Source organism: Lethenteron reissneri, chromosome 49 (genome assembly GCF_015708825.2).
Source record: "Lethenteron reissneri isolate LAM-NWPU_2019-01 chromosome 49, ASM1570882v1, whole genome shotgun sequence".
Classification (NCBI taxonomy): Eukaryota; Metazoa; Chordata; class Hyperoartia; order Petromyzontiformes; family Petromyzontidae; genus Lethenteron; species Lethenteron reissneri.
This window is the reverse complement of record NC_083827.1, coordinates 4092264-4107577: the sequence shown is the minus strand read 5'-3', so window position 1 is coordinate 4107577 and position 15314 is coordinate 4092264. Positions and strand designations below refer to the sequence as shown.

General features: G+C 46.2%; 1 protein-coding gene across 2 annotated transcripts in view; it reads right to left on the bottom strand.

Moving 5' to 3' along the window:
* LOC133354810 (uncharacterized) overlaps positions 1 to 15314 on the bottom strand; it is a 63106-nt gene that overhangs the window by 17830 nt on the left and 29962 nt on the right. For both annotated transcript variants that reach the window (XM_061571948.1, XM_061571949.1), the window contains 3 exons: positions 12184 to 12339; positions 5855 to 5929; positions 3401 to 3500 (listed from right to left, as the gene is read on the bottom strand). In XM_061571948.1, the coding sequence (XP_061427932.1) occupies positions 3401 to 3500; positions 5855 to 5929; positions 12184 to 12339 (331 nt within the window). The remainder of the gene's footprint in view (positions 1 to 3400; positions 3501 to 5854; positions 5930 to 12183; positions 12340 to 15314) is intronic.

Sequence of the window (15314 nt, the reverse complement as noted above, 5' to 3'; positions counted from 1 at the left end):
TTTTGCCCGAAAACACCGCCGTCAAAACGGCTCCCACGAAAACCAAATCAATTTCAGTGGCGAAACGCAACGCGCCCTGTTCACATATCATATATATCACACACACACACGTCTATATATCAGTGTGGTGGCGTAGTCACATAAATGTGTTTGAGTGCCGAACACTTTCACTTCATACTTCCACGAGTAAGATTTGTTCAACAAATTTATATTTGTTCGCCTGTTGGCGTTCTCTGGTCTGACACGGCGAGTGAGACTATGCCATAAAGAAGGCTGACTCTGGTGTAGGCCAATCAGTTACAAAGACAATTGATATGTTACCAGAGCATGTTTGTTTGCATGTTCACAATACAACGTACTGTGTGTATAAGAATAGATTTGACCAGTTTCTGACAATAAAACAGGTGTTAAGATGTTAAAACACCAAACAACACATTCCTGCGGAGGGAGCTGGTAGGAACGTTGGGTTGCTCGGTCAATGGCCAGGGTTAACGGCGGCGTGGTGTATTCCGCAAATATGCCCGACCTGTGAGGGCGGGCACAAGCCGGCGTGAGTAGGTTAAACGTTGAGTTTTATAAGGGCACCACGGGGTGACCAGCCCCTCCCTACCCAGCCCCACCCTCCCCACCCAGCCCCACCCCTCCCACCCCCCACCCAGCCCCACCCTCCCCACCCAGCCCCTCACCACCTTCCCCACTCAGCCCCTCCCCATCCTCCCCTCCCCACCCTCCCCACCCAGCTCCTCCCCACCCTCCCCACCCAGCCCCTCCCCACCCTCCCCACCCAGCCCCTCCCCACCCTCCCCTCTCCACCCAGCCCCACCCCTCCCATTGTTGGATGCACGACGGACGGACGGACACAATAATCCCCTGTGGGCTGGTGGAACCAGGAGGTTCCTACCAGTATACACCTTTATATTGTGATACTGGCAAGGGAGGTCCCATTATGGAGCTGCTCACCCCGAGCTCTCAATGTCCTGATCGTGGCGTTGTCTTTGTGCTGGTCGCCTTTTAGAGTCCTCTAGTCAAACACTGTTTGAGAATAGGCTCTAGAGAAAGCGTATCTCTGGTGTGGACCAATCATTCTCAAAGACAATGCATATATATTCTTGGTTCTTTTGGTAAAGTCACGTAGAAGGGAAACAACAAAACAATATAAATATAAAACAATAAAAATTCTCACGACGTTTCGACTGCAACACAAGCAATCATCATCAGGTGTGAAATCCACAGCAAGAAATATTGAATAAAATATAAAACAATAAAAAATCCTCACGACGTTTCGACTGCAACACAATCAATCGTCATCATCAGGTGTGAAATCCACAGCAAGAAAATGTCACACCTGATGATGATTGCTTGTGTTGCAGTCGAAACGTCGTGAGAATTTTTATTGTTTTATATTCATATTGTTTTGTTGTTTCCCTTCTACATGACTTTACCAAAATAACCAATAACATGAATCCCTGCAGGCACGAAAGCTTTAAATAAAAAAATACAATGCATATACTACCAGATCATGTTTTTGGTTTGCATGTTCACCGCAAGTATATGTGGCTAATGCAGACATGATTCCTTGCAAAAGTGATCGATTTGGTGCTTGAACATCTTAACACCTGTTTTATTTCCAGAAAGAGTAAAACGTATTATTTGTTTCATATTCGTTCTCTTTTACACCCCTCTATTTGCCATCTGTCGTGTTGTTTCGGGACACATCACACGGCGTTTTAGCGACGAACTGCATAGAACAGAACGTCGGGCAGGAATCCGTGGAACTTTCGCGGTAAAACGAATACATAGAGGCTCTCGTGATTTCATCAACACTGACTTCACACGGAAATGTTGATTTGTTGTTTGTTCAGATGCACTGAGGGCGTGCGTGGTGGGCTTCTCTCTGTTCGCCTGTTGCTGTGTGACCCCCCCCCCCTACCCGTTCAGTTGTACTGTGCACCACCGATGCCTACTTTATCGAGGGATATATTGGCACGTAAAATGAATACTGATCGATTGTGTATATTTTGATTGACGATATACGGTGCTGTTTAGTTTGGTTTATAGCTTAAATCTATATATGTATAAAAGGGAAATTTACTGGTAGGAACCTCCTGGTTCCACCAGCCCACAGGGGATTATTGTGTCCGTCCGTCCGTCCGTCGTGCATCCAAAAATGGGAGGGGTGGGGCTGGGTGGGGAAGGGAGGGTGGGGAGGGGCTGGGTGGGGAGGGTGGGGCTTGGTGGGGAGGGGTGGGGCTGGGTGGGGAGGGGCTGGTCACCCCGTGGTGCCCTTATAAAACTCAACGTTTAACCTACTCACGCCGGCTTGGCCCGCCCTCTCAGTCGGGCATATTTGTGGAATACACCACGCCGCCGTTGACCCTGGCCATTGACCGAGCAACCCAACGTTCCTACCAGCTCCCTCCGCAGGAATGTGTTGTGAATATGTGTGTCTGTTCGAAATGTTTAGCATCCTTCCCAACATGCAACAAACTTGAAATTTGGCGTGTGGGTAGCTTCCAGACTGTACACAATGCAAAAAGTATAAAAATAGACTTTTGTATTAGGGGGGGGCGCAATAATGGATATATTTTGCACGGCAAGTGAGCGGGGACGTCACATCTGTGATGTCACCCGCATGCGGCAGCGTCACGCAGTGTGCCTGCTGACGTCACGCACCCCCCCCCCACCCTCCGCGTAGGCCGTGTGTTAATCCAAGACAAGAATCCAAGTCTCGGGTAGTAAAGCTAGTCGTGTATATGTATGCCGAAAAGAAATGACAATGATTCACCCCCTCTCCCGGCCTCAACCAAAATCCCGTGTGACGTCATGGATCCCTTGTCCTCACCACTCCCGCCTCTCTTGACGTCATCACTACCTCTCACACACCTCACCCCGTGTAGCGTGACGTCATCGCCCTTCTCTTCACAACCTCACCTCGACGTGGCGTGACGTCGATACTCCTCTCAACACCTCCCCCGCGTCTCTGTCATCACCCCCCCACCGCCCCAATCTCACGTGACGTCATGCCAGCGCGTTACAGACAGAGACAAAGTTCCACCGTGTAGCCTGTAACAGACTGTAGGGGCAAGTGCTGTTAACGAGTACCTATGAAGGCCGGAATGATATACGAGGGGTGGGTGGCTAGCACCACGCCCGACCGCCTTTGTCTCCCCAGTGGCGATGTTTTTACACACCGCACGAGGTTCTCATTTGAGGCTGAGTCGACCTAGGGGAGGTCCCATGACCGGTTCCAACAATCGTCACCGGTGTCGGTGGCCGTGAGCGAGAATCGAACTCGGGTCGCAGAGTTCGTAGCGCAGCTGTGCCACCGCTTCACACACACGCGCGCTTGCGCGCACGCAGGAACACGCGTCTGACGATCTGGATGAGATATTGTTGTTACCAGCGCTGAATGGCCTTGCTTCTCCCGCAGTGGCCTTGCCGACGACGGCTGTCCCCGGCCGCCGCTGCCTTGCGACGTCTCCGTTTGTGCCGCCGAGCGTCTGCGGCGTTCGAAAGGACACAATTTCGACACGTGGTCGCTGGCATTTTGTCCTCTCATTAAGACGTCTCCCGCCACGGGGGATAAACAGCGCTTCGTGCACATCAATTAAACCGCTGAGAAATAAAAAAAGACAAAGTACAAAGTGCAGATGTTGTCCATCTGCATCGTTCTCTTTTTGTTTTGCTTCTTCAATCTGCGTTGCATTTACAAGGGCGAGGTGCGCGATGCATTTTCATCAGCGTAACAAGGTAATTGCCGTGCAATTATCACTCGGTTGATCAAAGGGCAATTCGTGGCTTGAAGAAAAAAGGAATGATTTGTCGAACGCAGCACGATGAATGAGGTGGGGTGGGGGGCATAGCGGAGCCTCGGTGGTTTACGCGCTGCGCAACGATCCCCGCCAACTTGAAATTCGCCCTCGCCGGCCACGGCTCACATCAGTGGCGAGTTTATATCTGAACCGCTCCATGGGTCTGCCCTCTGCACCGCCAACCTGCGTTGACCAACGCGGTGAAGTATGGTCAGAGGGCCTCGGTAACCGACACGAGAGTGAGCAGGCCCTCATCCAGCAGTGGATTGACAAAAAGAGAGGTAAATTGTTATGAATGAACGATGACATGATCTGAAAAGTGGCACGCGCGCGCCTATGAATTAAAGCGTTGACGGTGTGGAACAACAACAGTGTGGATGCCTCGCGGCAGAGACTGAGAATCTGTTTGTCGTCTCCGACCAAAAAGATGTGACACACTTGCCAAAAAAAAGGCTTTGAAGCGGTGGCAAAATGTCCATTTGACAAAAAAAAACCGACACGCAATGAAAGCCTGATGGGAGCGCTTTCCAAAACAAAGTACTCTTATCGCACGAAGGAGCCACCGTTACACAACATCGTACCCCGAGACTGCGGTCTATTTTGTCAAAAAAGATCACGTGACCTTTTTGTTAGATCGGTTTGGTTGCCCGTGTGCCTTTCTATTTTGCTTTTTTTTGCTGTAAAGAGAAACAACAACATGCCAACTTAGAAACGTGGGGATATAATCCATGTCCGTTCCCATTACCCTGCCATTTATCAAAAGCGATCTGGGGAAATGTTAAAAGTGGATCCCTTCACGGTCACGCTAAAATGTAAAATCCTCTTTTGGTCATCCTTAGTTCACTGGCCGTCACGTGAAATGTTTTGTGGGTTTAAGTGATGCGAGTTGACGGTATATGGCGGAGGGCTAGCCTGGTCATGGCTGGAGAGGCTAAGAATCCGTATATTTTGTCCCACGATCCATTTTAGCAAGTGGTAGAACGAGCCGCTTGCAATCGGGAAGCTGTGAGTTTCAAATACCGGTTGGGGGTTTTACTCAGCCTATAATCCCTCTGGGATCAATAACAAGTATAACCCGTAAAAACAAAGTTTTTCACTATAAATCCTTTATATGCGTGGCGGCTAGAGTCCTCTCGTCCTCTGGCTTGAGATGGCTGCCACCTATGGGTCAGATGATTGCATGGCAGCATTAAGCAATTGGTAATTAAATAAAATATTTTTGTCCTATAAAGTGTAAAATTTTGGAAAAAATTTTTCACGAAAATTAATTGTCACGCACAACGAGTCTGTGTAGAAAATGTCAGCTCAATTGGATCACGGGAAGTGGGTTAAAAAACGACCGAAAGATTTGCACGGTCCTAAGCAAGCAAGCAAGTGAACTTAATATAAAGGATTTAAACAAGTATAACCCGTAAAAACAAAGTTTTTCACTCTAAATCCTTTATATGCGTGGCGGCTAGAGTCATCTCGTCCTCTGGCTTGAGATGGCTGCCACCTATGGGTCAGATGATTGTCTGTCAGTATTAAGCAATTGGTAATTAAATATTTAATTTGTTTTCCCTAAACAGTGTAAAATTTTTGCATTTTTTTTTCACGAACATTAATTGTCTCGCACAACGAGTCTGTGTGCAAAATGTCAGCTCGATTGGATCACGGGAAGTGGGTTAAAAAACGACCGAAAGGTTTGCACTGTCGTAAGCAAGCACGCAAGCAAGCAAGCGAACTTAATATAAAGGATTTAAAAAGCACCAATTTATCGGAAAATTAATCACAGGTATCTTGTGACAGAATCGCCGCCTGACATAGGAATGTGGCATTTCCATCAACGGGCTCAGGACAGCAAGCGGGAGATGAGTCACCGCCTCGACACACACATGAGCAGTAAAACCGCTTGATCGATCTTGCGCTGACATGACAACAGTGAATATAATACAATGAGGCTTAATTAAGTGAACCCCCCCCCCCTCAGCGAGTTGATTTTGTATGTTAGCATAGGCATCGTGTTTTCCAGAAATACCCAGGATGTAATGCTTGGCCAGTACCTGCTGAAGTAGTTTGAACGCGGTGTTGGGTGGTTCGCGTGGGGTCCATCCACACAGCGCCGTTTGTTCTGCGAGCTGAAAAAACAAAGTTCACAACCTGGTCGGCTTGCACGAGCAACACAAAAAAAAAAAACCTTCTTGGTGCTTGAAAAAACAAATCTCGCAAACATTTATTTTATTAATTTGCTTGTTATTACATTCATATCCGCCCCGTTTCTTGTTCTTGTCCGCGTGCCCGCGTGTTTTACGCTGCACAAGAGGCGCGTGTATTTCATGTCCAGTAACAACAGAGGGCCACGTAATTTATGCAACAAAAAAACACAAACATCTACCGCGGTATGTTACTAAATGAGCATCGGCGAGTAAATACAGAATACGCTTAATGGATCCTTGTTTTTTCCTGATGTCATTTTCAAGGAACAGCTGTTCCTGCTAACCTTAATGTGTCAACACGTCCTGCATGGAATTCCATAAATGTCAGCGTCGCATTTAATAGAAGCGAGGGAAGCACAACTGTTCGTGCACCGCACTATGGATCCGAGTTCATTACCCGGCCACGGCTATAATGCTGGCGACCGATGCCTGAACTGTTGCTGAGCACCGCCTTCACCACTCTGCACTGATTTATTTTGAAGTATGGTCAAACAACCCCTATGACTGGCACGGGGAAGCCTCCTCCAGCAGTGGAGTGACACAGGGCTGCACACGTGCCACAGAGTAGAACGATTCTTGCAGCAATTGCCATGGGCTATTAAATTATTAATGATCTTGAATGGGATTCTGCCATAGAAGAACCATTCAGTAGCATGCCATTGAATTGAATAGAGATGCTATACACACTATTTAAATGAATGGATGTTATGTGGACAATTAATAGGTTAGACATACTCATTCATTTCAATGGAAATGTCTGTTATCTACAATAAAAGTAATGGGATTCTTTAACATCCTAAGGATCGTCCAACATAATGCCATTTAGTTTAAACACATTCCTGCGGAGGGAGCTGGTAGGAACGTTGGGTTGCTCGGTCAATGGCCAGGGTCAACGGCGGCGTGGTGTATTCCGCAAATATGCCCGACTGTGAGGGCGGGCACAAGCCGGCGTGAGTAGGTTAAACGTTGAGTTTTATAAGGGCACCACGGGGTGACCAGCACCTCCCCACCCCTCCCAGCCCCCACCCAGCCCTACCCTCCCCACCCATCCTCTCCCCACCCAGCCTCTCCCCACCCTCCCCTCCCCACCCAGCCCCTCCCCACCCTCCCTTCCCCACCCAGCCCCTCCCTAAACGACGGACACAATAATCCCCTGTGGGCTGGTGTAACCAGGAGGTTCCTACCAGTATCATCTATCCATAACCACAATGGCTGTGGCGGCACTGCTGATTCTTCAGTCTTCAACTCCCTCTACTTTTGCCTGTCCGTCAGTCAGTCCTTATCAGTTGCTGTGCCGATTTATCAGTCCACCTTATCAAAAACCCATTCAGTTGAATAGAGCCATACTATTGACTATACTCTTTGGTTCTTTCGGTAAGGTCACGTAGGTATAAAAATAAAATAAAATAATCACGTTTCGGGCACAACACAAGCGTCCGTCATCAGGTGGGAAAGCATGGTCTGCTGCTGATGCAGACTGTTTTAATGGATTTATTTTATTTTTATACCTACGTGACTTTACCGAAAGAACCAAAGAGAATGGATTCCTGCAGTCACGAAAGCTTCAAATCAAGATTAATACTATTGACTGTTCCGAAAAGTAAGTGGGACGTATTACTATCAAGGGATCATGATGATGATCGATGGAAGAGGCTGGTAATGGAATGCCAGCCCAGACAGGGAACATTCCCCGGAGGACAGTCACTGGGGAGATGGAGCCATGCAATCAGCACACGCGCAAGAGAACGATGGTTCGTGACACCAGGAGACCGTGTGGGATCCTGTGAGATGTCGATAGTGTCTGCTGATGATCAAGTTGGTCTTGAAGGCTTATATAAATAATAAAGACGTGTATGTGCAATAACGGGAACACTGAAATGTACCATGCGTTAGGTGAACGCAATTTTACTGTGCGTCACTGTGTGCTACGCAGATACACAATAATTTACGAATCATTTGTATTACATGAGCATCTTTGTACTTGTGTCCAAATTCTAGATTTGAAGCTTTCGTGAATGCAAGGATTCATACTCTTAGGTTTTTTTCGGTAAAGTCACGTAGGTAAAAAAATAATAGAAAAATACCTTGTGTCCAAAGACAATCATCCGAGTTCATGCTCAGTACTCCTTACGGGGTGTCATCATGTGCACGCGCATACAATTTATTAATTAACAGAAAATGTGCTTAGTCGCATGTTGTGTTGTCTTAAGCCCCCCCCAACCACCTGTGCAGACAGTGACCAACACCGATAAACACTTATCCGTCATGGATTCCCAAGAAATTGTTCGTCTCAAAACAAACCTCATTGACACACCACGACAGATCGGAGCATGGTGGCAGCAAAAACACAAATGTACTCAGCCCGAGCTCTGGGTGCTCTGATACGTGCATTGTCTTTGTGCTCTTCACCTCTTGACGTTCTCTGGTTTGACACTGGCAGTGAGACTAGGCCACTAAGAAGGCTGTCCGTAGTGTAGGCCAATCCGTTCCAAAGACAATGCATAGATGATCAGAATTCGTTTGCATGTTCACTACAAGTACCGTGTGTAGTTGATGCAGACTCGATTCCTTGCAAAGGGTAAAGCCTACTCTTATTTTGCATGCATTATAATTGTGACAGCAATGTGGGGGGACAAGACAATACTGAGTCAAACATCAATCGTTCGTGTGTAGAATAGTTGCGTTATTTGGAGGACACGTGCAACACCTTGATGTACAATTCGCTAGGATGGGAAATACGAGACTGACTTGACTTTCTCCATCGACCGACTGTGCCCCTCCCCCCTACCTACAAACAGAAGCTTAAGGATTTCCAAAAAGAGTTCGGTAATATTTCGATTGGGTGAGAAGGGAAAATACAATCCTGTGAAGAATAGCAACAGCGAGAAAACTCGTATTAATTTTAAAAGGCCAGAGTGGTAAAGCGGTGGCCGGGTGGGGTGGCTTAAGATATCAGAATGCCAAGGTGGTATCGCGGATACCCTGGGTTTGATTCTGGGCAACTGCACACGGTGAGAGCCAGGTTCTCAAGTGTCAGTTGAGGGATCTAAGCCCGGCCACCAATGACTGTACCACACAAACAACAACAACAACAACAACAAAAACCCCATCGCATTACATTTTTGGTTCTCAATTTAATTCGCCTAAATTCCAGCTCTGGAAATCAAAAGCATCGGTTCGACGGTCGTGTGACGAGCATCACTCCTCGTGTGACACGGCATGTGTGGGAAGTGCTCCTCCCTATTGTGCGGACCAGAGGTCACTTGATCTAAGAAGTAGTTCTGTGATGTATCTTTCCACATACCGTTCTCTGACATGGAGACGGGGGGGGGGGGGAGTGCACGCACTGGTCTGCAAAAGTTCAAAATTAATGATACCTCCGATAAGTACGGTTGGCTACGTATGGAAGGAAAGAAGTTGAACATATATACTTTGTCTCATGACATGACCCAGATTGCACAATCAGAATAACATGTGGTGACAAGACTTTTGATTTATATACTTTCATCAAACTTACGTCCCTCTCCGATGAGTGAAAGGAGGCACACATCTCCTGAATACAGTACCTAGGCTAGATGTGGACATTCCACATTCCCTGGGCAGGGCTGAGTAAATTCATAGGACAAGCCCTGCAAGCTCATTGTAGATGTTGAATTTTGCACGCAGTTAGTATTCTATACATAGGCACATTTGAATTATACTGGTACGAACCTCCTGGTTACACCAGCCCACAGGGGATTATTGTGTCCGTCCGTCCGTCATGCAGGAAGGGGCTGGGTGGGGAGGGAGGGGCTGGGTTGGGAGGGGAGGGGCTGGGTGGGGAGAGTGGGGCTGGGTGGGGAGGGGAGGGTGGGGAGGGGCTGGGTGGGGAGGACGGGGAGGGGCTGGGTGGGGAGGGTGGGGTGGGGCTGGGTGGGGAGGGGTGGAGCTGGGTGGGGAGGGGCTGCTCACCCCGTGGTGCCCTTATAAAACTCAACGTTTAACATACTCATGCCGGCTTGTGCCCGCCCTCACAGTGGGGCATATTTGTGGAATACACCACGCCGCCGTTGACCCTGGCCATTGACCGAGCAACCCAACGTTCCTACCAGCTCCGTCCGCAGGGATGTGTTTTAGGCATTTATTCAAAGAACTTGGATGACTGCATCAATTTCCATTGAGTCAATTGCCTTTTCATAGTCTGCAAAGGCTACAAGAATAATAACAATATTTAATATCAACTGGTGAGTTAAACTAATGTTCTGCCTGCATTTTCCAACAGCGTGTCCAGATCCTGGCACCAGTGAGCCACAACTGTGTGCTGTTGGTGTCATGTCTTGAAAATGAACGATGGTACATTCATAACTCTTGATGAATAAATGTACAAAATTAATGCACGTGCATTCATAATTCTTGTTGCAGAGAACAGCCTAAACCCACGACATCACGAACCAAAGTCATCTTAATCCACGCTAATGGTACACCTTTATTCTTATTCTCATGTCACTCAAACCCACTAGTTAATTATCAGAGCTGGAATACGCCAAATTGAGTGGAATACAAAATTAATTAATCTTGTGTGTGTGTGTGTGCCAGTCTATGGTGACTGGGCTAAGACCATAAAATCACCACACTCGAGAAGACAATTTTTTTCATCTGTCTTTCATCTGTCTTCTTATTTTATTGTTTTATTTGTATTATTTTATTATTTCCTACCGAAAGAACCAAGAATATGAATCCCTGCAGTCACGAAAGCTTTAAATCGAATTTTTTTCATCTGCTTTTATTTGACCAGGTATGGCTCACCGAGCTATGCGGTTCTTTTTCAGAAGCGACGTGGCCACAAATGACACCTCAACGAAGTGGCGTATCATGTGGACATTTATAGCAGCCAAATACTCTAAATGTGTGATGTTGCTTCTAAATGTGTAGGGAAAAACCGGAGGACCTGGAGAATAATCAACGTGACCACGAGGAGAGAGACACGCAAACTCCAAATATTCAGGCATCGTCAGGGTCGGGATCAAACCCATGACCTCCTGTATACCAGGTGAGGTAGTTAACATCTCTCCATCACAGTGCCCCTCACATGTAGCTGCCAGGATTGGAACCCATGATAGTAGCAGAGCTGGCTTAGCGCTCTGATGTGTACTGGCTTCCTTGGCAAGTATATTCCTAGGTTTTTTTCGGTAAAGTCACGTAGGTAAAACATGTAAATTAATGAAGGTAAAATAAAAATAATAAAAAAATCACGACGTTTCGGAGGCAACACAAGCTTCCGTCTTCAGGTGGAACCGTCACAGCACGATAGCTGTATCAAGTAACTTGATACAGCTATCGTGCTGTGACGGAAGCTTGTGTTGCCTCCGAAACGTCGTGATTTTTATTTTATTTTTATTTTACTTTTATTAATTTTAATTTTAATTTTTTACCTACGTGACTTTACCGAAAAAACCTAAGAATATGAATCCTTGCAGTCACGAAGGCATCAAATCTAGAATTCCTGGGCAAGGTTTCTAAGCTTCCAAAGCACCATGGAGGTTGGCCTTAACGAAGGGCCCAAAGGCTTTTGACCAAAATGTTGTTCTCAGTGTATCACAGGGAAGGATTGTACCACTGACTCCACATCACCGACCTCTGCCAGAACTTCCCTTGGCAAAAAGAATGGGAAAAAATAAAGCGACAAAGCTGTTGAACGGAGCTCCCGTCTGACTCCAATTCCAAACGGCTCACATGGCGGAGCCTCAACAGACTCAAGAGAGTGGCTTTTGGCAGATGCAACTCTCTCATGAAATCATGGGTGGGGTGTGGGAGTATTCCACACAACCCCGACACCAATGTGTGCTTGTCTGGAGAAGCAAACCATGGATCATCTCCTGAGATGCCCTGCAGCAACCGCAATGCGCTCCTCAAGACTTGGCAATGCCGCCACCGCAAGCGGTGGCCTGTGCAGAATTTTCGGGAACGACCGTCTAGAGGTTGAATATGAGACGCGATGAAGAAGACAATAGTGGTGTCTGCGTTCGTGGTAATTTCGTCAAAACCTTTGGGCCCTCATCACGACCAACCCTCACAAGCACCTTGCCATCTTGAACTGCCCATGGATTTAATCCCACTAAAACCAGAATTTGCGGGGAATTGAGCTACAGCGTTTGACCTTGGTCAAAGAAGGTTCTCGCAAATGTACGCCCCCACACCTTGTCATCTGGGTCCTTGTCTCCTGTCAACACCGCCGTCGTCAAAAGGGAGTTGATGTCGCTCATGTCTTCCTCCGACACCATGTTGCTCCTTTTGCCGAGGAATGTGTTTGCCGGTGCGGACGCCGGAGAATCCATTGGGCTCGGTGCAGACAGCTGACAAAGACACGGCAAAGGCAGAAAAGCAATGAAGGTGTAACTACGACATCAAGTAAGAATTATCATGCGAGTGCATAGATTACGTCGTGGAATGCATCTGCCTTGGGTAGTATTTAAATGAGCGATACTAATGGTAGTGCTTGCGCCAGGGCGCGCACAGCAAGTAGTACGCTCGTACTCTGTGGTTCTTTCGTTAAAGTCACGTGGGTATAAAATAAATTAAATCACGACGTTTCGGGCGCAACACAAGCGTCCGTCATCAGGTGGGACAACCACAGCAAGAAACAGTTGCTGAAGTGGGCAAAAGGGCTGCTGTACCAAGAGGCCATATAGGTAAGAGAGGGGGGAGGAGCAAGGGGGGAGAGATAGAGAGGGGGGGTGTAATACCTGATGACAGACGCTTGTGTTGCGCCCAAAACGTCGTGATTTAATTTATTTCATTTTATACCTACGTGACTTTACCGAAAGAACCAAAGAGTATGGATCCCTGCAGTCACGAAAACTTCAAATCTAGATTAGTACACTCGTAGCCCATGAAGAAACCACGGGGCTCGCATCGCAGCTCTGCCCGGTGAGGGCGCGCCTCGGGCAGTCGGTCTGGGATGCCGAGGCAGGTACTCTCAGCGCCGACGATCAGCACGGTTGGCTACGTACGGTGCAAAAGAAGTTCAACATACACACGTTGCAGCACTGGTTTGTGCCCCCGTGTTTTGATCAATTTGTCCCGTATTCAATGGTTTCCATCTCTATTGGCAACGCACATATACTCCAGTTTAACCTATATTGGAACGTGTATTTTTTTTTAAGTTAACATGCCAACCCTGTTACGGATAGATAGACAGATGGATAGACAGACGGAGGTATGAAATACAATAATCCATAAACACTTTCAAGCTTTGTTGAAAAGCGTAAAAATGATACCGTTAAGTACACAGCATCTTGTTCCAGAGCTCAGCGGAGGCTGCTACTTGTATTATGTATCATAGCGATCAGACAGAGTTAATAAAAGCAACACATTTGTCTCCACAGGCCTTGTGTTAAACTCTGGTTACAACTTATTGGTGTTACGTACCAGCAGTTCAACAGTGAACACTGGATTTGACACGGCACATACACGACGGAAATCGCAAAACAAGTGGTGCATAGCAACAAAACACACTGCTGTCTCAAGGAAATGTTTGAACTGGGGTAAGTATGATTTACAATTGTGGCTAACCTTAAGAAAAGAAAACATTCCAGATTCAGAAATCACTGATTCAATCTGAGGAACAACATTTCATTACAAGGTTGGACGTTTTAAGAGAAGGACTGAAGCAATATTATTCCACGTTTTGTTCCGATTCCATTTATAAAGAAAAACCTCATTAATTCTCAAGACTTTTTTTGTTGCAGGAAGATCTTGGATGCATATGTTTGGCCAATTCCTTTAAAAAAATAATGTTGTGCGTGTGGGAGGAAACCGGAGGAGCCGAATGAAACCCATCCGTATGACAAGATGACACGCAAACATCTGCACAGATTAGGTTTCCAAACCCACTTGCCATACTACTGCCTCGCGGCCAGCTCGTTTGCTTGGCAGGTATGGAAGTATATTATTGGTTCTTTCGGTAAAGTCACGTAGAAGGGAAATAAAACAATAAAAAATATAGAAAACAATAAAATTCTCACGACGTTTCGACTGCACCACAACCAATCATCATCAGGTGTGAAATCCAACTGATGTGGATTTAATAATTTTATTATTTTATTATTTCCCTTCTACGTGACTTTACCGAAAGAACCAAGAATATGAATCCCTGCAGTCACGAAAGCTTTAAATCGAAAGCTATGGAAGTGTCACAACTTTGTGTGATCCACCAAACCTTGCCTCCAAAGTTCAGGGCGCACCCAAATAGAAGCAATTTTTATTTATAATTTTGGTGAAAGTGAGTGGGCAAAACTAAAAAAGTTCAAATCTGGACACACGGAATCATTGCTTCCACCGCTGGGTGAAAACTCACTGCGTGTCGTTTGCGGTTTGCATTGTGCGAGTCGGGTTTGTGTTCGTCCAATGAAACCAATTCTCCAGATACGGAACGATCTCACAAGTGCAGAATGCCAAGTCTTGCTCACGTAAATAATAATAATAATCTCTGTTTTATAAAGCGCTTTTCATATTGAAGTATCTCAAAGCGCTGTACATGAAAGTAAAACTCCACGCACGAGTACAGATACAATCTAAGCGAAATAGAAACTTTTAATAACAATATCAATGGCTACACTCGAAGTTGAAATAAAATGAGGAACCGGGATAAAAGCAAATAATAATAAACTAATGGACCGAGGAAAGGGATTCCACAATCGTGGAGACTGGCAGCAGAAGGCTCCGTCTCCATTAGAACATCAACATCAACAACAACACAGTCTTGTCTTAGGAACGATTTTTTCTGGATTTTTCTGTTTGCACATAGTCACTTTAAGATGTTTTCTTGTTCATGTTTTGTTTTTTGTTTGTTGCGGTTGCACCCGATTCAAGAGCCGAATGGCTCACAGGGCTATACCAAATGAATGAAACTGTAATGAAATAAAATGAAAAAAACTGAGCAGACCAGAAGCAGCTGATGTAAGTTTTTCGCAGCGGTGTCTATGACGCTTGAGCAGATCGGCGGCGAGATATTTAAGCGCTGGCCCATTCAAGCAGAATCCTGAAGTCGACTCTGCTCTTTACAGGGAGCCAGCGCAGGGACGACACAATCGGAGTAGTACGGTCACACGATCTAGATCTGGATAAACCACGGAAAGATGAGTTTTGAATCTATTGTAATATATTTAAAACACTTCTCGAAATGCTAAAAACTATTTGTATTTTTATTCTTGGTTCTTTCGGTAAAGGCACGTAAAGGGAAATAATAAAATAATATAAATATAAAACAATAAAAATTCTCACGACGTTTCTTGCTGTGGATTTCACACCTGATGATGATTGCTTGTGT